This window comes from Erpetoichthys calabaricus, chromosome 15 (assembly GCF_900747795.2).
Source record: "Erpetoichthys calabaricus chromosome 15, fErpCal1.3, whole genome shotgun sequence".
Classification (NCBI taxonomy): Eukaryota; Metazoa; Chordata; class Cladistia; order Polypteriformes; family Polypteridae; genus Erpetoichthys; species Erpetoichthys calabaricus.
The window spans coordinates 83694971-83721046 of NC_041408.2; the positions used below are offsets into that span (position 1 = coordinate 83694971).

A 26076-nucleotide genomic window follows, 5' to 3' on the forward strand; every position below is an offset into this window, starting at 1 on the left:
TAACACAAATTGGCAGTGCTTGTGGTTAAAGTTTCAATCCATATATTTAATAGCATTAGAATATGTACTGTGTTTCTTGTTTTTCTTCTGTTTATTATTATTTTTCTCACAGCTTATTTCTTCCTGTTGACATTCGAGTCCTTTATGATATGCAGCATCTGTAGCTAATGATGTTTGATTGACTGATGGAGACTCTGACAGCAGTTGAAGTCAACAGCTGTATAAATACATTTCGGTGTGAAACAGTGTGCACTCCAAGGACTTTGTTGTTTACCACCAAAGTGATAATTTACTGTTTTTTTTTTTTTTTTTATAAATATAGTACAATTGCCCCTTTCATTTGATTTTTGATTACCTCTTTGTATTTGTTCAGAAAGATAAAGAAATTGTATCTTACCTTGATTCTTTTCCTGATAGGGTAAAGTGAATTTAAAGTAAAATAATTATTTAAGTATGTTAAATTGGTTAAGAAATGCTTCAGTGAATATTTTATTCAAGTGGACACTATAAAAGTCTTTAATCTCTTTTTCTAGATTTTGTTTGGAATATGTTTTATCCTGGTGGCATTCCTGTTTACCATAGCACTATTTATTTCAAAGTAAGTAAAATCTGATACAGTAAGTGCTTATTATGTATATTTATTCTGTTAGTCAGTACAGAAGAGGGAAAAAAGGCAATTCAAGCTAGACTGTTTTGCATTTCTTAATATTTAATGGTTGCTTTTGTTACATATAAGGCTTATATGTTTTGGAAATATGTGCTTCTTATAAGCTTAATGTAAATTTCAAATTCTACTCTCTTCTCTGTATCAAGGATAAAATAACCATTTATATTTCTTTATTCCCAATCTAAATTTTATTGTATTGAAATGCGCTTTACTTAAAGTTATTGCCTTGTTTTTCCTTCTTTCGTTGTGTGTTTTTGCATAACAGACAACAAAATAAACTTTTTTATAAACAAACAGATATCGCTAGCTAAGCGGAGGCAAGGTGCACTCCAAAACATGGCGACAGGTAGACAGACTCAAATGAAGGCTGACTCATGAGTGGGTAGGGGCCTGCCCTGCTCCCCCACTCCTGACATCACGCTTCCCTTTCCCCTCGGCCCGCAGCCTCTGTCTCAGATTAGCGTGAATAAATCGCTCCTGCAAGCGAACTGATACTTAGCAAAATGAGAGTAGTCGCGAAAACAACCAGAATATTCAAGCAAATTATAGAAAAAAAACAGATCTAAATCCGTTAAGTAGTTCTCTTGTGAAAATCAGACAGACAGATGTTGGATTTTATATATATATATATATATATATAGATAGATAGATATAGATATATATATATATATATATAGATATAGATATATCTATAGATCTATAAGGCGGCACGGTGGCGCAGTGGTAGCGCTGCTGCCTCGCAGTTAGGAGACCCGGGTTCGCTTCCCGGGTCCTCCCTGCGTGGAGTTTGCATGTTCTCCCCGTGTCTGCGTGGGTTTCCTCCGGGCGCTCCGGTTTCCTCCCACAGTCCAAAGACATGCAGGTTAGGTGGATTGGTGATTCTAAATTGGCCCTAGTGTGTACTTGGTGTGTGGGTGTGTTTGTGTGTGTCCTGCGGTGGGTTGGCACCCTGCCCGGGATTGGTTCCCTGCCTGATTCCCTGTGTTGGCTGGGATTGGCTCCAGCAGACCCCCGTGACCCTGTGTTCGGATTCAGCGGGTTGGAAAATGGATGGATGGATATATATCTATATATAATCTTCATTTGGATCTTGATCTTTGTCCGCGAATGAATTAGAAGAAGAAGCACTAGTTGGCAGTAGAGAGACAGTTAAAACATAGGCATTACATTAAGAATCTCCTCCAGGCTTATACTACTGAAGACTGTAGTACTCCAGTCACACCTCAAAACACAGACATTCAAACTAAACAAATTGTTGTGCTTTAAATGAACTAGTCTTTATATATAATCTTCATTTGGATCTTGATCTTTGTTTGTCCGCGAATTCCACGCATGCGTAGACCACCTTCCAGTTTAGTAAGTTGTTGTTACTCACGGATGTCAACAGTGTGCCAGAATAACAAAAGGGGTGGTGGACAGTGTTACGCTGGTTAGCTCCTGAGGCCTGGTTAGAGAATGAGATTGCCGAAGATAAAAGGTATGTGCCTACGTAACATATGAATGAAAGAAAGACGGGTAAAATGAATGACAACGTAACAGCATGTTCCGGAAATTATTATTGTTACGTTGTAGCCGGCGAGTGCTGCGCGTCTCACAGTTGTACCCTGGCTTGCTCACATGTCAGTGAAGTGATCCCTATTTATGCTTTAAAGAGCCTGGATACCTATGTGTCCCCTTTTTATAACCATTGCTCCGTGTATATTGCCTTACTCTTTGGATTGCCACAAAGCAACCTGCGAGATTGGAGAAAGGTTGAGAAGAGATCGTGAGAGGAAACGACAGCGTCGTGAAAACGAGATGGACTGTGAACGGAGAGAAGCAGAAATGCTCCTACACCACCACATAATTACTATTCGGACAGTGATTCCGAGTAGGCCGTTCCTATCGAATCAATGTCCAAGGGTTTTCTTTTGTAATTTTGTTTCCCTTATAAAAAATCATAATGCTGTGCGACGAAGGGCCCAGTTCACGACTGGCAGCCGCGTTTAAACAGGGAGCCCTTCACAGACAACTTTAACACACGCAACGTAGTTGGGCGCACATGGCTAGTATTTATAATATATATTTATTTATATATATATATATATATATATATATATATATATAATTAGAGAGAGAGAGAGAGAGGAGGTATCTTGGAGATGCACATGATAAAGTAGGTAAATGCAACAAACTGGCTAAATGAAAACTCAGATGTATAATACTTCCTATCATTGAGTCATTATTTCATTGTGCATTGATGTGACGAACACATTAAACCTCAAAAGTGATGAATATGATGTACAAGACTGTATTTTTGCTCTCTTTCAAGAGGGCCAATGCTCTGTATTTGCCTCTAAGAGCTGTTTTGTTTTTTTGTCAGTTTATATAGGCTACCTGTTGTCACTTCTCAGGGAACTGACTGACAAGTTAGTAATATATCTGCCAATCTTCAATCCATTGTGCCTGCTGTGATGGAAGTCATTAATCAAGACTGACAGAGCGCTACATTGTTTTCATTTGTTGTGGTTGTACATGCATAAAACTTTTTTTTTTTCCCCCCCAACATTAAAGGGCAATTTGTAGCTGTTATTTATTTTCCCCTAACATTATTTGTGCACCTTACTGCACTCATATTGCAATAAGGGCACCTGCTGAGACAGAAGCTGCTTTTGTTAATCCTAAAATGTGACTTTCCACTAAGGCACAAGTCATCTGTGATGACAAGATGGGTTTTGAGAAGCATTCACATGCACACATTTACAAGATTATACATAAAGAAATTTGCAAACGCCAGGCTTTATAAATCCAAAGTTTTATAAATGAGTCCTTTTATATAGAACTTTGCAGTTGTGGCATTCTGTTTTGTGCCGTGGATTTTTGAACTGCCATGCAGGTATTATTGTTTCTCTTCCCCACACTGATAGGTGATCGAGTGATGGTTCTTTGTGCCTCACACTGGTTTACGGGGTACAATAAATGCACATATTTGGTGTTCTTAGTGAAGGGCTGCATTAGTGTATATTTGCAAAAGGAAAAAATAGGTAAAAGTAATTACACCATCGTTCTTCAAGTACTACAGTTATTTCCTAGCAAATAGTAAACTTCTAAAAATACACAATTTTTGCTTTTTGTGATTTTATTTGACAAATTGCGGTTTCAGCTGCTTCTTAGTAGATGTTACTGTTTAAATCTCATACAGAAGTACTTTTTTTTTGCTGTAGCAAGAATAGAGAGTGGTAGAGGAGATTATGCATATATTTTGAATGACAGATGATAGACAGGTCAACACCATGGGGTACAGCAGTACTCCATTCCTCTCCATTCCAGTTCTACCTTGCTTGTGAATTCAGAGAGTTTTGGGGTCTTATTTTAATTGCAGTTTTTTATTCCAATGAATAACTTGCTTTTAGAACACAACTAAGTACAAGAAAAGATATCAGTAATTTAAGTATTTCTTAACCTATTTTAACTGATGACTGTTGATCTTCTTTATTTATAAGCAGCAATCTGGTTTGATTTAGAATACTTAAGAGCCCAAGTCTGTTCCTTTGCTGTTACCTTTTCCAGAATTTCGACATTTTTGAATAGGTCTTGTGAATGTTTTGGAAAAACCATTAAATATTGTAAATGCAAGTGTAGAATTCTCCATTACTTTGGACTAACTGGTAAAATTATAGAAAAATCAGACATGTTGGGTGGTTTATGTTTTTTTTTTTTTCTCCCAACAAATTGTTGCAGGCAGCTCTGTGTATTTTTTTTATCAGAATTTTATGTCAAAGAGTGCGACATTCAAAGAATCCCATTTGTGGTGTTAAAATATCATCAAATCTTTGTTAATTGTAATTTCTTCTCTTATATTTGTGTAAGCTGAGGTATAATAACAAGAATTAATATACTGTATAGAAAAGGTGCTTGTCTCCAGTAAAGATACATTTTAAATTATGCTTGATATTAAAGATAACATGTTAAACAGACTGTTGAAGGAAGACCATTTTTCTCCAGTGCATGCATAAAAATTTTATTTTTTAATTTTTTTAATGCAGCCTTGATAAAGCTCTTCATTCTGCTGGGCTTAACTCTGGATTTATCATCTTTGGGACTAATATAACCAATCCACTAAATGAAATACTACTCCATTTGCAGCCCGTAAGTATTTATATAAAAAAAAATAAAAATTACAAAACTTTTTTTTTATATCAGATGTTTAATGAACCTTTAAAAAAATTTCTTTCATTCTAAATTCCTCCAGTTCATAATTGTAATATTTCACATATAGCATTATTGATCTGCCTTTTTATATGCTAGTAAATTTTACTGATTTTAATGATTTTGAAAAAAATGAATTTATCATAACATTTTGATACGATTTCAGTATTTAGTAGGATATAGACTTTTTTTATTCAATATTTAAACAAGTAAAACAAAAGTAATTTAAAATCGGCTCCTCTTCTGTTAATTATATTCCTCCAGAAAGGAGAATACTTATTGGAATATTTCATGTGCTGTATTTTAGGTGGCCATTAATTGCAAAGCAATTCTGCTTTACATACTGAGACTGGTTCTTGTCTGTGTCATAAAAACTATTTTAATGTACTAATAACTGTTTTAAAAGATATTAATAACTAATAATTGCAGAAGAATCTGCAGACATTGTGCACTTCATGTTAACTTCATTTTTTGGTTGAAACCAAACTGTTAAATAGTTATGGTTGAAGACGAGAAGCCTTGTTATTATTCCAAACAGGATCATCACTAATGAGCCTTGCAGCACATGCTCCAGAGCTTCTACCAATTAATGTTAACTTCAATAAAATGAATGATGACGTCAAGGCCGCTTCACATAGGTTACAAAGAAATGCTGATATCTGTTTGTATAATAAGTTCACAGCTGCAGTTTAAGGAAATCATCAAGCTTTATTTTAGATGGAAGTAATTGAAGATTTGTGCTTAAAAGTGTTTTGGCATTGCTTTTAAACTAAGCTATTTTAATTACATTTTCTCAGAGTTTCATTAACAAGATGATTTGCCCCAGCTCCTACCATTTGCTGTTTTTATCTTTTGTATATTTATTTTGCATGTGTGTGTGGTTATAAAGCAATGCATGAAGTATGAATTTGACTTCAGATTTGTCAGTCTTAGATGCATATTTGTATCATGTATTTGTTCATTGATCTAAGTGCAGAAGGGGCCCCTATTGCTACAGAGTTTTGTTCCACCTAACTTGTGTGTGTGTGTGTGTGTGTGTGTGTGTATATATATATATATATATATATATATATATATATATATATATATATATAATATACATTTTTTTTTCTTTATTTGAAAGAAATCTAAAGCTGAAGTAAGCTGTGGCCTTTCAGCATTCAGTGTCATGTGCCTGAGTTGCTGCTTAGCTTTTTGTTAATTGTCATTATTAAGATACAGATTAAGGGAGCAAATCCTACAGAAAAAAAAGTCAGTTTAATAGGAAAACAACAAAAGAAAGTTAAGCAGTTAAATATTTCTAACTGTCTTATAAATGTAGATGTCATACTGCTTTGCTTTTCTGAACACAGAATAAGAGAAGAAGAAAAAAGCCAATTAAATGAGACCATTTTGAGGTATAGTGACTTAATGATTTTGAAACTGGTTGGAGCAAAAACCTGCAGCCAGAGGAGTTCTTCAGGACTAAGCTTGAGGACCAATAATCCATAAATAGTTTTGGTTGTGACAGGCAGGAGTGTTGGGTAGCACCCCATGGGATACTGTAGTTTTGAAACACAATAAAAATACAAGTCTGTTAATTATCTCCGTACCATCCTTGCTAGTAGCTATAAATGCAAGATATTGCAATGAATAAGAAAAAGTCATAAATCATTAAAGATGCAGTTGATAGTATGACATAGAATTAAAATGTTTATGTTCATACCAAATTCTCAGTGAGTTTGAAACACATGCTGTGTATTTTTCTGTACCAGCAATAGTTTGTGAGTAATTTTGTATCCCAGAAAATGTGCAGAAAGGAAGACATACTATATTTCCTTTCCATTATAGGAAATTCTGATGTATACAGTCTCTTCCAAAAATATTGCAACAGCAATGTCAAATTAATTTGTGTTTGTTACACACTGAAGACTTTTTTGGGTTTGAGATTCAGTCATGAATATGAGAATAGAGTTCAGAATTTTAATTTTTAGATGATCACTAGATGTGTGTTGAAGATAGCACTGTTTGTAGAAGACCACCCAATTTAATTTGGGAAGCAAATGTATAAGAAAAGGTAGTCGTAAAGTAAATAACACTTAGTATTTGGTTGTGTATTCTTTGCTTGCAGTAACTGTATCAAGACTGTGACTCATTTGCATCACCAAATGGTTGACTTTTTATTGTTATTTTTCCTGGCTATAGCCACAGCCTCTCAGTTCCCCCTCCCATCATCAGTCTACTCTTCACAAGGTAAAAGACAAAGGTCTGGCGATTGACTTGGAAAGTCTAAAAACCCTTCACTTTTACACCCATGAAATTCTTTGTTGAGTTGGCAATGTGTTTGGATCATTGCCTTTCTGCATGATGAAGTTTCTCCTGATTATTTTGGATGCATTTCTCTGTAAATTTCAGCCAAAATGTTTTAGATTTCTGAGTTTGTTCTGCTGCTCCCATTATGAGTTATACAGTAGTGAGCCTGTTCCAGAAGCAGGCATACAAGCCCACGACGTGACACTACCTCCACTGTGCTTTACAGATGAGATGTTATGTTTTCAATTATGAGCAGATCCCATCCTTGTCCACACTTTAGTCTTTCTATCATTTTGGTTGAGGTAAATGTTGGTTTCATCAATCTGTAACACTTTGATCCAGAACTGCTGTGGCTAATTTGTGTGTTGTTTTTTTTGTTTTTTTGCAAATGCCATTCTGGCTTTCTGATTCTTACTGCTGGATAGTGGTTTGCATCTTGTGGTATGGCTTCTGTATTTTTGCTCTTAAAGTTTTTTTTGAGCAGTGGATCGTGATACCCTCACCCCGGCCCTGAGTATGTTTTTTGGGTTGTTCTTCACAGCTCTCGCAATATTTCTATAATCCATCAATCTTTTCTGTCCCATTCATTGTGTGTTGTTCAATACACCAGTGATTTCGTTTTTTTTTTTTTCTTCTTTATAACATTCCATATTGTTGTATTGGTTATGTCTAACGATTGTGCATTTCCTCTGAGTGATTTTTGCCCTCTTTTTTTCAGCTTCAAAATGACTTGCTTCTCGCTGGCCTTAAAGTTGGTTTATACTTTTTAACAACAAATGCGGTCTTCACATGGGACATACAAGACCTAATTATTGTTTACATAATCAGTTTAATAGGACACACCCGGGTAGCAAGAAATGCCTGTCAGTCGCATGTTCCTATATTTTTGCTTGCCTAAAAAATGGGATGGTCTTCTACAAAACATGCTATCTTCTGTATTGTTAAATGCATCTACCAGGATATAAAACCTGAAATTCTGAGCCCTTGTCTCATATTCATCTTTTAATCTCAAACCCAGATGTCTTTAGTGTTTAGCAAAAACAAATGATTTGACCTTGTTGTTCCAATACTTTAAGCAGGCTCACGAAATTTAAGTTCTATAATTTAAGCCAGAATCGACAACCCTGAGAACTAAAAGTGGATGTATTGCACTGCTAGTTCTCCCTCTTAATTTTCTGAAGCCTTATTTTCTAAGCTGATTATTCAGTTTGCATCACAGGGAGTTGGTGCCTTTCCAGACAGAGGTGGATGCAAAGCAGGAACCAACACTTGATGGGCTGCCACTCAATTGCAGGTTACTCACAAATGCACAATTAATCACATATAGACATGCTTATCTTTTGGGAAGAATGTGCAAACTCCACAAACAGTCAGACCCAGCACCCTAGAGCTGTTATGCAGCAATGCTAGGCACTGTGTCATTCATTTTTGAGGCAGTGAATCTTCACAAATCAGCATTTTTTTTTTTTTAAATTTTGAATTAAATAGAACTCTGTTAAAAAAAAGTTTAAACAAATACACTGAAAAATTGAGTAATGTTAGAAAAACGTTAATTTTAACTACAATGGAGAAACCAATTAGAAAGGACATAACACTCACTATTCTAAATAATGAACAAGGAGTGATATAGTTTCTGTTTTAATTAGCTGCTCTTCATCTGCATTCTACTTTTTGCTTTTTTTTTTTTTTTTTTGCCATATTAACTTTCCTTCCTACAGCAGCCTTTAATTTGAAATAAAGAGTTTGTTCTCTCTTCTACTTAGCCCCTTTTTGCTTTGCTTGGAAAATTACGGAGTATCTTAAGTCACAGAGTGGACCGTAAATTCTGCATGAGATTGATTTTTCGATCTCACTTCTGGATGTTCCTGTCCATGCAACACTTTACTTTTAAATGAATAAAGATGATAATTTTGCCCCCCATTCTACACTCAATAACCCATAACGACAAAGTAAAACATGTTTTTAGAAAGGTTTGCAAATTTCTCATTCATGTAAATATTTAGACACTTAATTCAGTACTTTGTACTGCAGATGCCCCTTTGGCTACAATTAGTTTCATGTGTTTTTGGGTAAGTCCCTACAAGCTTTGCACACCTTGATTTGAACATATCACATTCTTTCTGGCAGATTATGTTAAGCTCTGTCAGTTTAGATGGGAAGTATGTGGAAACTGCCATGTTCAGGTCTTTGGCCGGGCCACTCAAGGACAGTTAGAGACTTGTCCTGAAGCCACTCTAGCATTGTCTTGGCTGTATGCTTCGGTTCATTCTCATACTGAAAGGTAAACTGTCATTCCATTCTAAGGTTATATGCACTCTGGAGCAGGTTTTCTTCGAAGACTTCTCTGTATTTGACTGCATTTATCTCTTCTTCAATTCTGACCAATCTCCCTGTCCCTGCTGCTCAGGTGCATCCCATACCATGATGCCACCACTATGCCTCACCTTGCCAGATATGGATCTTAGAGTTCTGCCCAAAGTTAATTTTTTTGTCTCATCAGATCAACAAATCGTTTTCCTCAGGCTCATTTAAATGCTGTTTGTCTTTTACTAAAGAGTGGCTTTTATCTAGCCCCTCTGCCATAAACACCTGTTTAATGGATTGCTGCTGAGATGGTCATCCTTAATTATTTATTTATTTTTGAAGAAGTAATCTAGGCTCTGGACACCTGTTCCCAACCACACGAGTAAAGACTAACCACCCACATCCACATATAATGTACATTTTAATTCTGCACCACAAAACATCCAAGAGAAACTGTCAATTTTGAACACCTTCCCCTAGTGTGAGTATCTTTGTCAGTACAGTTTGTCAATTTTACTAAAATTTTAATATGAAATTAAAAGCCAGTCAGGTTAGCATGTGAGTATATCAGTGATGCATTCAAGTTCAGCTGAAGCGCTCGCATGAAATCAAATTAAGATGATCAGTATACGGTGTATAGGATTGATTAGTCTGTAATATGTTCGGCTAGGTCAGATTTTGCTTAATATTGAATTTTTTTTAGTGCATGATAGTGTTCTTTTATAGCATATGTTATTTGTCTATGTACTTTATTTTTCTTGAATGAGAACCTATTGCAATGATTTATATTAATATTGAGTTTACAGTGTTTTTGCTCATTTTGTTGTCATAAAGTTGTTTTGCAGATTCAATCTTTTTATCAGAATTCTAACAGCACTTCTTTTTTCTTTCTTTTAGGTTTTCCCTTTGGATTACATCTTGATTGCAGTCATTACTATGTATTTTGTCTTCACGTCTATGGCAGGAATACAGAATATGGGCATATGGTTCTTCTGGATAAGGGTAGGAATTTGTACCTATAATATGTCAGTAGCTGTAAGCTGAGCAAAGGAATAGTAAATTAGACCAGGCAGTTGGAATAATATTGTTTTTAGCTGGTGCATGACAACCTTCTCCTGCAGCTAGCAGCTTTAAGGGGGGAGGTGTGTGGTAAAAGGAGGTCCTGGCTGGTTGACAAGTTTTAGTTAAATAAGTAACAGTTGACACTTGTGTCTTTGAGTGGGGCATGGTAGGCATGGTCTGAGTGGCTTCAGCGAAACATGTGTGAGTGGATACGTGCAGGATCACCCGTGTCCTTTGTTAGAACTGGAACTGTGATAGCTGCACTTCGCCCTCGCTTTAAAAAGAAAAGTGCCAGGGTTAGAGGAAAGAAAGAAGATGGGGGAGAGAGAATAGAAATGGAGTGTGGAAAGAGGAGAGTGAGCATCAGATGGAGAGAAGACCTGCCAGCCAGCTAGTGGAGGAAAGGCAGCGAGATCAAAGGCCCTGCTAAGAAACAAAGGAGTGACATTCCAGGGGCTGGTTTGCCTCACTTACTATTTGTGTGGAGTAGGGGTGAGCACAATGGAGTCTTCCCCAGGAATCTGAGGTACGACTGCAGGAGCGCGAAGGATGATGGGAGGACAACCAACCCTGAGCGGTTTGGATGGAGCCATATGAGGCAGCTAAGATGGGGGTTGGGTGGTGAGGACCGTGGCTGTTAGCATCTCCGCCAGCTGAACACAATCGATGGGAGATGGTGATGCAGGGGTCATGGAGTTGTGCTAGGATCATCCGACTGCACATTAAGGACCTGATGCCTGTGTTATTTTGTTTCTCATTTTAAGATTGGGTTTTAACCCATTGATTTCACCTTTGTATTTTATTTATTGAAGACATTTGAGCACTGCAATTTTTGGACACTTCTAACGGTTTTAAATAAAAGCACTTTATGTATCTTTCACTTGCATTGTTTCCTCATCTGCCGGTTCATCTAGTTACATTATCAACAGTGTTGTAGGAGTGTGGAGCCAAGCCACACCCATCACATATTTTTCTTTAAAGAAATGGTAGTCATAAACTGAGAATATGGAATCTGAGCAGTCATGCTGTGCATGGAGATCAACAACAGAGTGTAAGAAAAGAGAGACATGTCAGTAGAAATTAAGAGAATAAATTCAGACCTTTTCATTTTTTCAGTTAATTAAAACACAGTATATGTCTGTGTGTGGATGGTGAGCAAGCTTCTGTTTAGTAAAGCAGTTCACATTTTTATTAGAAAAAGGACAGATGAAGAGTTTGCTTCTGCTGCTTAGTAAACAGTGGGTTTTTTAGCTTAAAAGCCAAATGTGTCTATTTTATGCATAAACTTTTTGTGCTTGTTAGCCTTGTATTTTCTTGATCAGCATAAATGTTTTATTAGAATTGGAATTATAACAAGAATTTTTATTTTCTTTTATTGCAAGTGTATTGTATTGTAGGATTTTTTGTGGTCACGGAACCTATAAGCCTACAGAATTTCATTTTGTAATATAACACAAATAGGTAATACCTGTGGCATGCAGCTTCAATATAATTTATAATTTAATATAGAATATAAGGTTTCTACATGGCTGGTTTTACAAGAGTTTAGTGTATAGAATAAATAAGGATGAAGAAAACAAATTGGAATTGTCTAGTTCTAGTAACATGAAATCAGTGATTGATATCTGCCCTATTTATATAAAAAAAAAAAAAGACACTGATTGGAGCATCCCTACTAACATCTGGATGGGAATATGTCTAAGGTTTGCACTTCATTTTTGTAACATTTTGTTTAGGTATTCCTCCTGATGATGTGCTGATGACTAAACTGTGATCCAAGCCAGCTATCGCATGTGCTCTTGGAGTTATGTACACAAATTCTGACCAGGTGTAAAAGCAAAACACTTTACTTAGTGTTTATGTGGCTCTCAATTTTGCATACCTTAGTTTTCAAGTCTAAATTAACTAGGATTTTGTTTTTCTGACATGAACCTTTAAATTAGTAGAATATGCCGAGATATGCTTACATAATTTTTAGAGAAGCATGGAATAAAAAATAAAATCTAATTGTTTTGTTTTAATTTGGAAACTATGCAACATGCAAAAGTCATTATAGAAAGGTACATACTATATAAGCTTTTCATGACCATTGTGCTACTGAGTTAACTTCTGTTGTAAGACAAATGTAACTTCAGGGCATAGCTTTCTACTTGAAAAATCAAGATTATTTTGAAATCGTAGTACAGTGTGCTGAAATTAAGGTAACTTCTGTGGTTGGTAAAAGACCTTATAATTTCATATTACTATAGTTGTTAAACTCTGACGGCAACTTGTCACATATTTTGATTTAAAACTATATTAACATTTTTGTTCCAAAACTTGAATTTGCCATATGTATGGCCAGATGGACTTTAACTTGTTTCACCACTGCACATGAAGGCTGCAACAAAGGTACTAGTTGACATTGATCAATCACACCTTGAAACTCTTATGCTAAATTGACTGCCAAACAGTTTGAAGATTAACTTTAAGATTTGTGTTGGCCAAAGCTGATTCAATTTCAGACCACTTCAGTGTGTTAGTCTTTCTCAGGGGCAGTTTTCTCTTGCCAGTAAGTTGGTGCCTGAGCTGAAGCAAGCAGCTTTGCATTTATATTCAAAGAAGTCTGTTCACATCAAGAATATTAATAACTCTTCACTGAAGCATTTGCCTAAAGTGTCACTTATGATAGGAAAAGAAAAAATGATAAACTATTTCGAAAACAACTTTAAAAAGTCTTGTTACTGTATACAGTTTTCTAAGAGCAAGTGTGATGGGTGGCCACGGCCATTACCCAGCCAGGACGCTAATGGAATTGACCAGGGGAGAGAGTATCAAAGAAGCCGTGCTTCCCCTGAGATGCTAGAGGGCAGCCCACTTTGGCAGCTATGGCACCATGGATTCCCACAGGGCATGCTGGGACTTGGAGTTTAGTACAGCCCTGTTGTGTTCCGTTGGGGCCGGCAGGGGGTGCTGCAGAACTCTATACTGGACTTCCATCACACCTGGGAGCGATTCCAGGTAACACTGATGAGCCACCTGGAGCACTCCAATAAAAGGAGCTGCCTCACTCCATTCGAGAAGCCAGTACAGGGTTCTGCAGCTCCCCCTGGTGGTCCCATAGAACCCAACAGTGCTGTACTAAACTCCAATTCCCAGCATGCCCTGTGGGAATCCGTGGTGCCACAGCCACCCAGGAAGGCTTCCCTATACCCATTCCAGAGGTGGTACTGCTTCATCGATGCTCTCTCCCTGATCCTTCCATTCCGTTGGTGTCCTGGCCGGGTAATGACCGTGGCTGCCTGTCACACAAGCTATCAATTAAAGAGCATGATGTGACCTTCTTTTTTTCTTTCCAACAATGAAATACTATGCTACTGTGATATTTTTATTGTTTTCTGTATACCCACATATGTAGTTTGTTGGCTATGCATTTAAGTTCTACTTGAATGTAATTGCAGTTACAGAACTTAAACCTAAAACACAGGGCACCAAGATTCAGTTTTGGTTGTGAGTGCTATCATAAATTTTAGAATATTTCTTTTTTTTCCTATATTTGTAATGCATTACAGTCCTTGAAATAGGAATACAGGGCATGGTTTCAATGAGATAACAATGGCAGCAGCTTCTTGGGTTCAAATCTCGCACCCAGTTGTTGTCTGTGTGAAGTTTGTATATTCCCCACTTGTCGGTGTTGTGTTTTCTTACAGGGACTACTGTTTTTCTCTCTCGCACACCCAAAGACTTACAGGTTGAATTTGCCCATCATGAGTGTATGTGCATGAGTAGACCATGCAGTGGTCTGGCACCCTGTCAAAGACAGTTTCCTGCTTTGTGCCCAGTTTTGCAAAATTAGGTTCTGACCCTGAATTAGATTAAGTAGGTTTGAGAATGTCATGTTAATTTTGTGATGATTTGCGTTTTGTGTTAAAGAATATTAATAATAATAATTTGCCTTATTTATTTTATTTTTTAAACAGCTGTATAAGATCCGACCAGGGAAAACTCGACCACAAGCACTCCTCTTTTTATGCATGATTCTCTTGTTGATTGTTCTTCACACTAGCTACATGATATATAGCCTTGCTCCGCAGTATGTCATGTATGGCAGTCAGAATTACATTTTACAGGTAATGGATGCAATGTCAATTTCTTCTTTTTGCAAATTTTCAGTAAGGAAGAATTAGTAAATCGGCTGATATTGAGTTTTAATAGGTGAAATAGTGTACTTTTTTTTTTTTTTTAAATATGCTGCAGCAATTGCATTAAGTGTCTTGAATAATTGCTGTGCAATAAAATGTTTAAATATAAGTAGAAGTAAATTAGTTGCCTAAACTATGATTATTATTGAATAGCTAATAAAATTCAGGATATTTTATTGTGCCTTTTTCTTCACTTTACTTTGAAATTAAGGTAATCTATTTGGTTAAACTTAGAGGCTCCTAAATATACTTAGTAGTGGAATTTAAATACAAAATTGCATTTGCTGGAAAAATACTTTTTAAATTACCAGTTTAAGATGTACATTTGTTAAATCTATAAAATGTCGTCTTGTGTTTTTGTTTTAAGAATAAATTGCCATCACCTAGTGAAAATTCAACATTAAGTGTGACAAGGTTTTGTGATGCGGATGCTCCTGCAGGTTGGTGTGATGCATTTACTTTATGTATACAAAATTTTGTTTTATTTCACAGATATAGTATGTTGTATTTTTTTAATTAAGACTTCATTAATCTTTTTATGAACAGTGTGTTTCTAATTGTATTTTTATTTTTTGATTGTATTATTTGCATTTGCTGTAGCTATATTGTACATATTTAACTTTATTTTAATTTCAAATAGAAGTGGTTAAGTATGATATTTACATCTACAACCAAACTGGTAATGTATCCTTGAAAAATATAATCGAAATATAACTTTTAGAAGAAACCCATTTAAATATTAAAGATCAGGCTAGGTCAATGAACGAATGATGCTGACAAGCACATTATTTAATTCCCATCACTGTCTTAATATAAGAGGGTCAACAATATGAATTCATGAAGCAAATTAACCCTAAAGTAATTTGAATCAGAAGGATTCTGTGTTACAATATTGAGAAAGCTAAATAAAATCAGGCTAGAATACACACACCCGGAATGATAAGGGAGTTTGTACAGAATGTTCTTTTGTTAAGTCCCCAGGATAACCGTAAACTTTTTATGACGGGAGATTTTAATTGTGTACTAAACCCTTCTTTAGACTGATCACTACTCTAAACCGTGTTACATAAGAATCTGGGAATATGTGCCAGAACCTACTGGGAAACCAAGCATATCTGAGGAGATAAGTAATTTCTTACATTTCATATAAAAATTGCAGACCAGAAGGGCAATAAAATTAATCACATCTTGACAGTAAATATACAAAATCAGCCACATCTAAGCTCTATGGAGAAAAGGCTGACTTTGCAAACAGAATTCAGCTTATTGACTACAAGAGAAACAGAGCAATTAAAAGCTGTTGCAAAAATCATTATAAGCAATATAAGAAAAGTTTCTTTATCAGAATTTAAAGTACATGATACATTAATTGAATATTATTTAATGAAACAAATTCTATAGCTCCAAGCATCATGTATAAATGAGATGGATAAACCTTCAATGATATCCAAGGTCTTGGATTTAGACAATGGATAATTAAATTTTTGATGTATGTTTAGTGTGATGTATGCTCCAGCAGAAGCAAAGCTTTCAGTGGCCGTGGTATGGTGGCATGCAAAAAAAAAAAAGCCTTTGGTAGCATCAGTTGGAGTTACATATTCATCATTAGGGGGCTCTACCCCCTGCTCGCTTCGCTCGCCCACCCCCAGGTTTGTTTTACCAGATATACAATTTAAAGAGATTATTTTCATGGGAATTATTACATATGCATTATTTTCAATTTTACTTTAAAACTTTTGTAAAAGTAATACTTGTACCTTATTTCTGGCCCCGGACATGGTTAAATCTTTCTTGCAGGACGTATAACGCTGCTCGCATTGTGAAGGGGGGGCGGCTGAATGCATGCTAAGGAGATGCCGTCTGATTATGTTGTCTTGCTGCTGCTGGCAAGCTCTGTGGTCTGCTTGTCGCGCTGCGTGTCGATCATTTAAAAGCCTGTACAGCAGCTGTCCTTTTACCACTTCTCGTTTCTGCCGCTAACGTTGTGAAAGGGGGCGAGGGTGCTGAATGCACGCTAAGGAGAAGCGGTCGGATCATCTTCTGACCTTTTGCTGCTGCTCTTGGCGAGCTGCATGTTCTGCTTCTTGCATGTCGTTTTTAAGAGCATGTGAGCACATGAAGCATGTCTGCCAAAATCATCCCAACAACTACTAGGTTAGATGTCCGTGAACTTGTTTCAAATGTCTCACTGCCTTGTCTCACGTGATGTTAAAGTGTCTTCCGAGAAGATCACGTCTTGTCTCCCTATTCTCCCTCCCAAGATTTTTTTTTTTTATAATTGAGAGATATTATGAAAAAGTGGGCTTGGGCTCAACCTATCTACATTGATTAAACTGTTCTACTCAAACTGAAAGGCACCAGTTTATATGAATAATGTGAATGTTGATTGTTTGTTTTATATATAGAACATGGAACCAGACACTGATTTTATTTGCCATCAAACCCCTTGACATCATCTTTTACATTTACTTATTTGGCTGATGCCTTTATCCAAGGTGACTTACAAAATGTACGATTTTAGTTGCATTTCTTTTTTGGTTTTCTAATTGGAGCAAAGGCAGATCAAGTGACTTGCCTATGGTCATGCAGTGTCAGTAGCAGAATCTTATTTAAACATCCAGGGGTTTATGGGACAGTAAGGGAAGAACTTAAACAAATATTTATGCCCATATGGTTCTTTATAATAGATATCTGTGCTAATTGCATTCATTTGTACTACTTAGATGTATTTAAGGAGTTTTGCAAAATTTCAAGAGTTAAGGATTAATTTGAATAAGAGCATATTATTTCTTTTGAATAGCATTGCAAGCCTTTAAATTTGATCTGTTTTGTTTAATAACAGTATGTCACTTATATGATTTATAAGAACAATGTTTTACATACCTGTTCAAATTTAACTTTGACAACATGATGGAATGGATTTAAAGAACATACTATCAACTGGTTATGTCATTATTTTACATTAAAATTAGAATTAACACTATTAAAGGAGAAAACAGTTGTTTTTTTTAAATCTTTTAATAGCATAACACTCATTTTCATGATGGCTCTTTGAAAAACATCTTGCTGTGAAATGATACCATTGTTGTTATATAAATCGGCAAAAAACAGCAGAGCAGTGATGTCACTAGTCTAATATTGAGCAGGTAGAAAACTCAAAATCTCAAGAATAAATGCACTGACGTTAAGCTGTGTCCTGCATGGTCAGCCTGTTCTCTAACTAACTAAAACTTAGATAGATACTTTATTAATTAATTAATATATTATTCGCCTTTATAATGAATTTCCTCCCAAAGTCGTCTTCCAGTGTATGGTAACAAATCCAGTTATAAAAAATCTGAATGATCATGTACCATCATTTACAATTGTAATTGTCATTTTGTATTAATTCCTTCAGAATACAGAGATGCCTTTGATCTTAAGCATGTAAGAGAATGGCTCTGCCTAATTTTCAGTTCTGCTTCTGAATTTTGAGGCTTTGGAAGGAATATGAAAGAAAATAACTCTCTGATTTTGCTTAGTTAGGGAGAAGGAATCATGCACTTATTAATTCCTACCTTTGTGCTTTTCTCTGTGCATCAGTTACCATTAAATACTGCCAACTAATTACACATCTGTTGGCCAATACTCACTTAGAATGTGGTGCCAATGAGAGATGTTAGTTATTTTCACCATTACAAGACAGTTGTATATTTCCATCATTCTTAAAGGTGCACAGTATTTAACCACTTTTCCATACACATATACTGTATTATTGTAAATCTATAGTAATAAAGTAGTTGAAAAGTGTAAAAATGTTCATTATGTGATCCCCAGCAGAGAGACTGGCAAGTGCATGACAGGTGCCTGCTGAACTGATAATGCATAGGTCATGCAGTAATAGGTTATGACAAGCAATGTAGAAACATCATCCTTGACATGTGATGTGCTCAGTACTTCGTGATTACTTTGCATGAAAGCTCAGTTTGAGTACAATTTTGTGTGATGTTTTATACTCCCTCACCAGTCTTGATACACTTATTTATCCATGTTCTTATTTTAAACATTTTATTTCATTCATCTAACTGTAACTTTAACTGTGCCATGAAGAAAGCAAATTATTTTTTGTTTTAATAGTACTGAATAATTTACTATATTTTAATTACTTCAGATGTGAAAATCAAACTGGAAGAAACATTTTTTTTCTCTAGATTCTTAGTCAACAGAGTATGATTCCTGGCACATTAAAGGACCATTTTATACTGTCAAAGAGCCGAATGGAAGAGACAGACTTTTCAGTAGTTATGTGCAAAACACGAGTGCCCAACATTTGCCTCAGAAATCTTGAGGTGGCTGTATAATGTATTCTAAAGGAGTAATCTAATTTAAAGTACAACGTACAGCTAATACCTTCTGCCTGCCCCACATTGTAGACATTTGTATCCTGCCACACTATTTTGTTGCCAATGACAGATTAAGCTCATCACTGTGCCAGCTCCCTGGTGTTCTTTTCTAAAAATGTTCTGTATATTCAGTTTTGTCCCAACCAGTGACATATTACTGCATAGATATACTACTGTGCAATGAGGTTTCCGGTGTTTTTTTTTTTTTTTTTTTTTTCTTTTAACGTAGAGTTATTCCATTTCTTAATTAAATGTACTGTGTCTGGCATCTTTGCTGTTCGGTGGTAGATGTTTTATCTAGTTTGATGGTAGCTTGAAAGTTATACTCTAGGATACTTTTTAAATGTAACATTTTTTGAATTTCAAATTCAGGTATGCCTTATCAGTTTTTCTGCATATGTTATAGTAACACATTTGTCAAAGGATTTGAATGACTGACTATTGTATGCTGAATTTAAAAAAAACAAAACACTTAACTAGCCAAAGTAATGCAACTGTAGTTAGGAGCCAAGCTACTTGGTCTTGATGTTTGTAATCCTATGCTGTTGGCTTCTGTGGGTTTTGCATGTTTCTCTTTCTCAGGTAGTACAGTAGCTGCCCTTTGCCTAATTATTTTTGTTGTGACTAGCTAGATTACTTGTAATAATTTTTACTTTTTTAGAATTTGTCATTTTTTTTGTAATTTTTGTTCAATTGAAAATACTTAATTTTAGGTGACAGATATTATATAGCTTAATATTTTTGATAGTGTGACCAGTTAATTAAAATCTGTTTTTACAGTCAGTTTGTTGCTTTGATTATGTATCAGGTGGCTTTCTTCATTATAGTTGCAATAATTTATCTTTGGTTTTGTATTTTTACAATGTCTTAGATAATTCATGTATGAGATTTTGTATGCATAACTTTATATTATTCCTTTCAGTGTTTTTGAGGGTTATCAGTTTTTTCTGAGAAGTATTAAAAATGATCTGAAATTATATGACCTCAGACTGACATCTTAGTGTGACCTCTTTTTTTTTTTATATAAGGCTGTAAAACTATATAAACTAAACATTCATGTAGGAAGTTTAGTGCTTATTGCATAATGTGTTTATGTAACATAGTGGAGGAGTGAGTACCAAGTTCTAACTGTACTTGTCAGACATTCGTGAAGAAACTGACCAAAAATCTTAAAAATATTTCCAGAGTGAAATGGCTGTATGCCATCTTGTACCCAACTGAATGTATTCACAGGAATTCTTACCAGCATGATCAAATTGATCTTTAGTTTTCACTAGTTATGTAAAGTGCATTTCATTATAGGCATATTTTTTCCATATCCATTAAAGAAGCAGATATAGTGCTCTTATGCTTTAGATTTGTTGTATATGAGACACACAATTGTTGTCTAACTGTAGTGCATTATAAAACTTAAGTGGAGAAACTGTGGGAGGTTGCCTTGTTTGTGCATAGGATATACTATTGTGCTTTTGTCATAAACATCTTCATAATGCATGTTCTGAAATGCATTATTGTAATGGTTTTTAAATGCTTTATTTAATTAAATTAAAACTAATCTTGCTTCATTTTTTAACCATATGGATTTTATGTACATTGTAAGGAGGTAATAGCTTATACATATGCTATTTTTAAATCTACAAACATTTTAATGAGAATATAATTCGTACCTTTGATTATTCAGTGGTCTTGTTTTTATTTAGCAGAAACCCTCTATATTATGTTCCATCCTTCCCAAGCATACAGATTTACTGCTCTAAATAATTAATTAGTGTATTTGGTTGTTTTTTTTATCTAATAATTGCCTCCCTGCTGACTTATCTTTTCTCTGTACATTTAACCATAGTTATTGAATTTGTTCAAATTATCAGATTTAAATAACAGTTTAGTGTAATGAATAAGTGTTACTGGTATTGATTCAAAGTAATATAGTTTGTACAGTACCTAGAGAAAGATAAACATCCCAGTGTTTATTACCATTAAGTTCAATTTGTGCAAGATTCTCATGGACTGAGTTTGTTTCTATGGCTACAAGAGAGTAAGTGTTCTATTATTTTCTTAAGCTTAGTATTTCAGCCTAATTCTCTTTGGACCAAAAAATAAAAAGTAAAATGCAAGTATTTGTGTTTTTTAATGTAATCATATATTCTATTAATTTATCATATACTCTTTTTTTAAGGTTTTAGGCTCATAATTGTTTTTGAAGGTTAAGAAAAAGCTTCTATTTTCGTAGCTACCTATTTTCACTTAGACTTGCATATACACAAGTGGTGGTCCCATAAATTTATTTAGTCTATTTTCATACAGCAAGCTTCACACTGACATTTGATAAAAACTTGAACTGTTCTTTAATTAAAAGGACGTGGAGGATGGGAAACGCTTAATTAAAGGCACGCTGCAATTCCTGCAGTTATTAAAAAGCAATGTGAACATCCTCACCATTTTTTCTGTAACATCATCACACTGTGCTAAAATGGTGGTTAGCCTTGATTTTAATGTTGATTGAGAATTTGTTGTATCGGGTGATACATATTTCCATAATTTGGGAGTGCTTTAGGTTAAGGCACAACATTCTAAACTAGTTATTTTTGAAATTACAAGAAGTCTTGCATCATGTTGTTGCAGTGTATGTGACACAGTATAAAGGATTAATTAGTTCTGCAAGATAGGTGGATTGATTACTAATGAAGCCATTCCCGACAGTATTTCAAAAGAATAATTTTAAACATTTCCCCTAAACCTGTTGTTACAAATACCAGTCCTGGGATTCCCCTGTGAGTAAAGGTTTTTTTTTTATTCTAACCAGTTCCCCAATCAGTGAGTCATTTTCTACCTGTAAATAGATTATCATGGTTTAATTAGCTAATATTTTTTTTTCATTTTTTCTTCTTTTTTTCATCATTCATTGTCCTTTATCTTGCTGTCTACTCAATCATTGTGAAAGTTTGCCTCTACTTGAATGTCAGACCCGCTTCCATGCTTTATTAGTAAGTAAAGGCTAATCGGAACTGCTGGAAAATTGGAATGAAGATCTAAATAATGAATCTTTTAAACCAAGACATCAAAAAATCAGATTCTTTATGTAAAATGCAAAAATACTTTCTACATTAAATTAAAATTTAGCACACGCAGGTTTGAAATTTCTGGTGTCAAGCCTTTCATCATTCAGTGTCATTTGTTCCTGTGTCTACTTCAGTCATTGTTAATTATAATTATTAAGATGCATTTAAGAGGAAAACTCCACAGATAAAAGTGAATTCATAGGAAAATTTTAAAAAAGAATTAAAACTGGGGGGAAAAACATGAATATTTCTAAATTTCTTATAAATGTAAATCTCACACTATTGCCTTTTTTCTAAATGCACAATATGAGTAGAAAAAATGCCAGCTAATTACAAAGTGAGCTAAAATGACTCACGGTGATTATGAAAGTGGTCAAAAAACAAACCTGCAGCCACAGTGGTCCTCCAGGACTAGGATTGGAAACCACTGCTTTATACCTAAACTGGAACCCAATATAAAAGACTTGCAAACAATGGGTATGGTCAGACTAAGTGAATCCATTTTTGGTCCTTTTTATACAACTGTTTTAAATTGGCCCGTAACAAAACAGTGTACTTCATCAAAAGCTTAAAATAAAAGGATTCAAGCTTTATTGGTACAATGCATTTTAGAAGAATACTAAATCTAGAATCAAAACAATAGACAACTGCACATCAGTAAAATTAGTTTTTAATATTCTGATTTATTAGTTATAAATTTTTGCAGATATATTGCAGCTATAGGAAATTTACCTTCCTTGCAGTTTGGATTTATATTACTCAAATATATTCTGTTACATAGTGCAATTAACAAGTAGTGGTTCCATTTAATGAGCATGTATTTTTAGTAGCCAAGACCACGTTAGGTATAACTCCCTACTTAAAAATCAATTTTATGGCGAGGTAAAAACAATTAAGTTAAATTTTGAAACAAATACTGCAGGTAAAAAATTTTACAAAATTACTTTAGCCATCTGCATATAATATGAGCAAGTGCAATAAAAAATCAAGCAAAGATGGTCTTTGCACGATCTACTTTTTATATACATGGTGTCCCAAAAGTCACTATACACTTTGTAACTTTTTTTTGTGGGGCTATATCAAAAGCAAGGTGTTTGCCACTAAGCCCAGTTAACTGTCACAGCTTGAGGAAAGAATCCACACGGCCTGCAGCGAGGTTGGGGAAGAGATGCTGCAAAATGTCGGAGATTCTTGTGTCCGAAGGTGGCTGAAAGTTGTCGAAAATGGAGGCGCTCATGTGGAGGTATACAACTAGTCTTCAAAGTGTTGGAACGTAATGGCAGGCCTAGCAAGTAAAACTGCAACGACTCCTTTGTTGATGATAGAAATATTAATAAACTCAGATTCTTATGTAATTTTTAGGAATTTATTAAAAGTGTATAGTGACTTTTGGGACACCCTGTATATTTATGAGTCTACAAATTAACGTATTTTTTTATGCTGTTGGTATGGTGTATAACATTTTGTGTTGGCATGTCATAAGCTGATAAACTCTTCTAGCTGTGTGGTGGGATCACACAAAAACACCTTCCCTACTCCAGTTTCACACTTGTCATTTTATTATTGCCTCTATAGTGTTCAAAATGGCTCATTGACCTACTGATAACAAAAGGAGGGGTATATATTTAACAGGTAATTTTAAATCCTCCATTAAGCTGGTGTTGATTGATGAATTTTCATTTTAGTTTTCTCACCATAGCCACAAAAGTAGTAGATATTAAGATGCAATAAGCAAGTCTGTAGCAAATGCAACCTAACACCAGACTGTGTTATTAAATCCAGTGAAGTGACTCAACCTGTGTTAAAAAGTGTTGAGAATGAGTGTGTAATAATGCAGTGATTTGTTTTTATTCATTCATTTATCTTTGATTAGTTAGTCTCCCGGTCTAATTGAACTTTTGTTCTATACAGTTTTAGGGCATTCTGTCCTAAACCATTGTTTTAACTTTTGCTACGGTGCATCAGTTTGTTTACTACTGGGCACTAGCTACTCTATTCATACATTATTTATTCTTAAATGATCTCAAAAAGCACCTTCTGCTCTCGGGATTTGTGTTCTTTAATAGACAATTTGAATTACAGTAGAGTTCAAAAAATTTACAGTTCATCAAGTGAGAACAGAACCCCAGGGATCAGAATATCTCTGAGTCAGGGCTCAAAGATGAAATATAAAGGTATTTGACAGGTATGGAGGACAAGTTGTAACTAAACTCAGCAGGTTTTACTCTTCATATATACTTCCTTGTTGGTCTAAATTTTATTCCTTTTGCCCATGAGATAGTCTTACCCTAAGGGCTTGAAATGAACAAAACGATGCTGTATATAGTGTTAAAAGTCACACTTTTATTCTGTTTAATTGAGTATAGTCAAATACATGTCTGTAGGAATATAATTACTGCTGAGTCACTGCACATCTTACAGTTTCCAAGATTAAAGGGTTTATGGTAGGCTATTTGTAATATCTACAGTTTCGGCTTAGAAAATAGCTCAAGGATTCTTCTATTTGAATATCCAAGTTGTATATTTGAGCTTCTCTTGTTAATAAAAAGTGATTTTTCAAGGTGAAAGAGGTCAGTTGAGTATGCCATAATTTGTTTAGGCAGATCACTGTTGAGAACCATCTGTGATTCACATTTAGAGCGTCTGTAATTCAGGTGAGCAGCTGGAGAGTTGCAGATGGCAGGGGAGGTAGAGCACCATCCCCATTTGTTCCTTATCAGTCTACAAGCTTATGGTTGGCTCAATGGCAAATTAATCCTTTAGATTCTTGTTTTTAGTATTCACAGGTGGCAGAAATATAGACACAGTGTATTTATCTGGATTAGATTCTTTACTGCTCAGATGAAAATTTTCTTATTTTTGGTGAAAACTGCATTGTTAGCAAAGTGTTAATGCTGCAGCATATTTGCTAATTGCAAAATCATAATTGAACTACAATAAACCTGTGTTGTATATATCTGTTCCTATATTTGAATTTTAAACAAGGTAACACTGAGCGTTTTAAATTTACTCATTATTAGCTCATTAATCTTTTGGTATTAGTAAAATTTTAATTAAAAAAAAAAATTCTATCATTTGAGAAAAAAAACAAAAAAAAAAACCATAAAAACCAAGGACCCATAGTATCTTTTTAACACCTGGAGTACTGTTTCATTGTTTTTAATATAGAACAACAGAATTGACTTAACATGATTCCATTTTGGCAAAGTTGATGGGGGGTACTTGGATTCATAGGAACTGAAAGTTTTGCCAGTTGTCTGTATTCAGTTTTTTGTACATCTCAATAATGCCTGTACAGCTAGAAATGTTGTTAGAATTATTAAGACAATATTGTAATCAGAAATTCAAATATTGTCCTTATTTTATTCATGGACACCAGTGTCACTTTGCTTCTGTGTCTTGGTCAGACAGAGATTCACTTGTTGGCCAGTCTGCCTTTTACTTTTAAGGAAAATTCGGTGCACTTAGTTATTATGTTATTTCAACAGTAGTGCTTCTTAATTTTGTGGTATTTATTCCTGAAGTGGTTCTAGGAAAGCATTTTAGATGTTGACTGGGTGATGCATTAAAAATGTCCTTAGGCTGCAGCTAAAACCCCTTTTATAATGAAACATTCTCATTTTAAAGTGCAAGTGGTGTAGCATTGAGAGTTTTTAAGGAGTACCATTACATAGAATAATACATTTTCAAACTTGCCTAAATCAATTTTGAGTTCCATGGGCCTGAGCCTATCTTAGTAACATTGGGCTCAAGACAAGAAGTAGCCCTGGCCACATTGGCTGTTCATAACAGAGCCTGCTCACACAAAATATTAATTTTAAGGATTATGTTGGACCTGGCCAATGGCAGGGGAGGTCTACCTATAATTATTGATAAGTAGAAATGATGACACCAGCAAGAGTAAGATGCTGATAGAACTTAATTTGTCCCCAGGGAGAAAC

The 26076-nt window shown here is 35.0% G+C and overlaps 1 protein-coding gene across 1 annotated transcript in view; it reads left to right on the top strand.

Moving 5' to 3' along the window:
* Nucleotides 1–26076, top strand: part of lmbrd1 (LMBR1 domain containing 1) — a 93782-nt gene that overhangs the window by 57857 nt on the left and 9849 nt on the right. The window contains exons 10-14 of the mRNA XM_028820308.2: nt 534–598; nt 4693–4795; nt 10349–10453; nt 14473–14622; nt 15062–15134. Coding sequence (XP_028676141.1) covers nt 534–598; nt 4693–4795; nt 10349–10453; nt 14473–14622; nt 15062–15134 — 496 coding nt within the window. The remainder of the gene's footprint in view (nt 1–533; nt 599–4692; nt 4796–10348; nt 10454–14472; nt 14623–15061; nt 15135–26076) is intronic.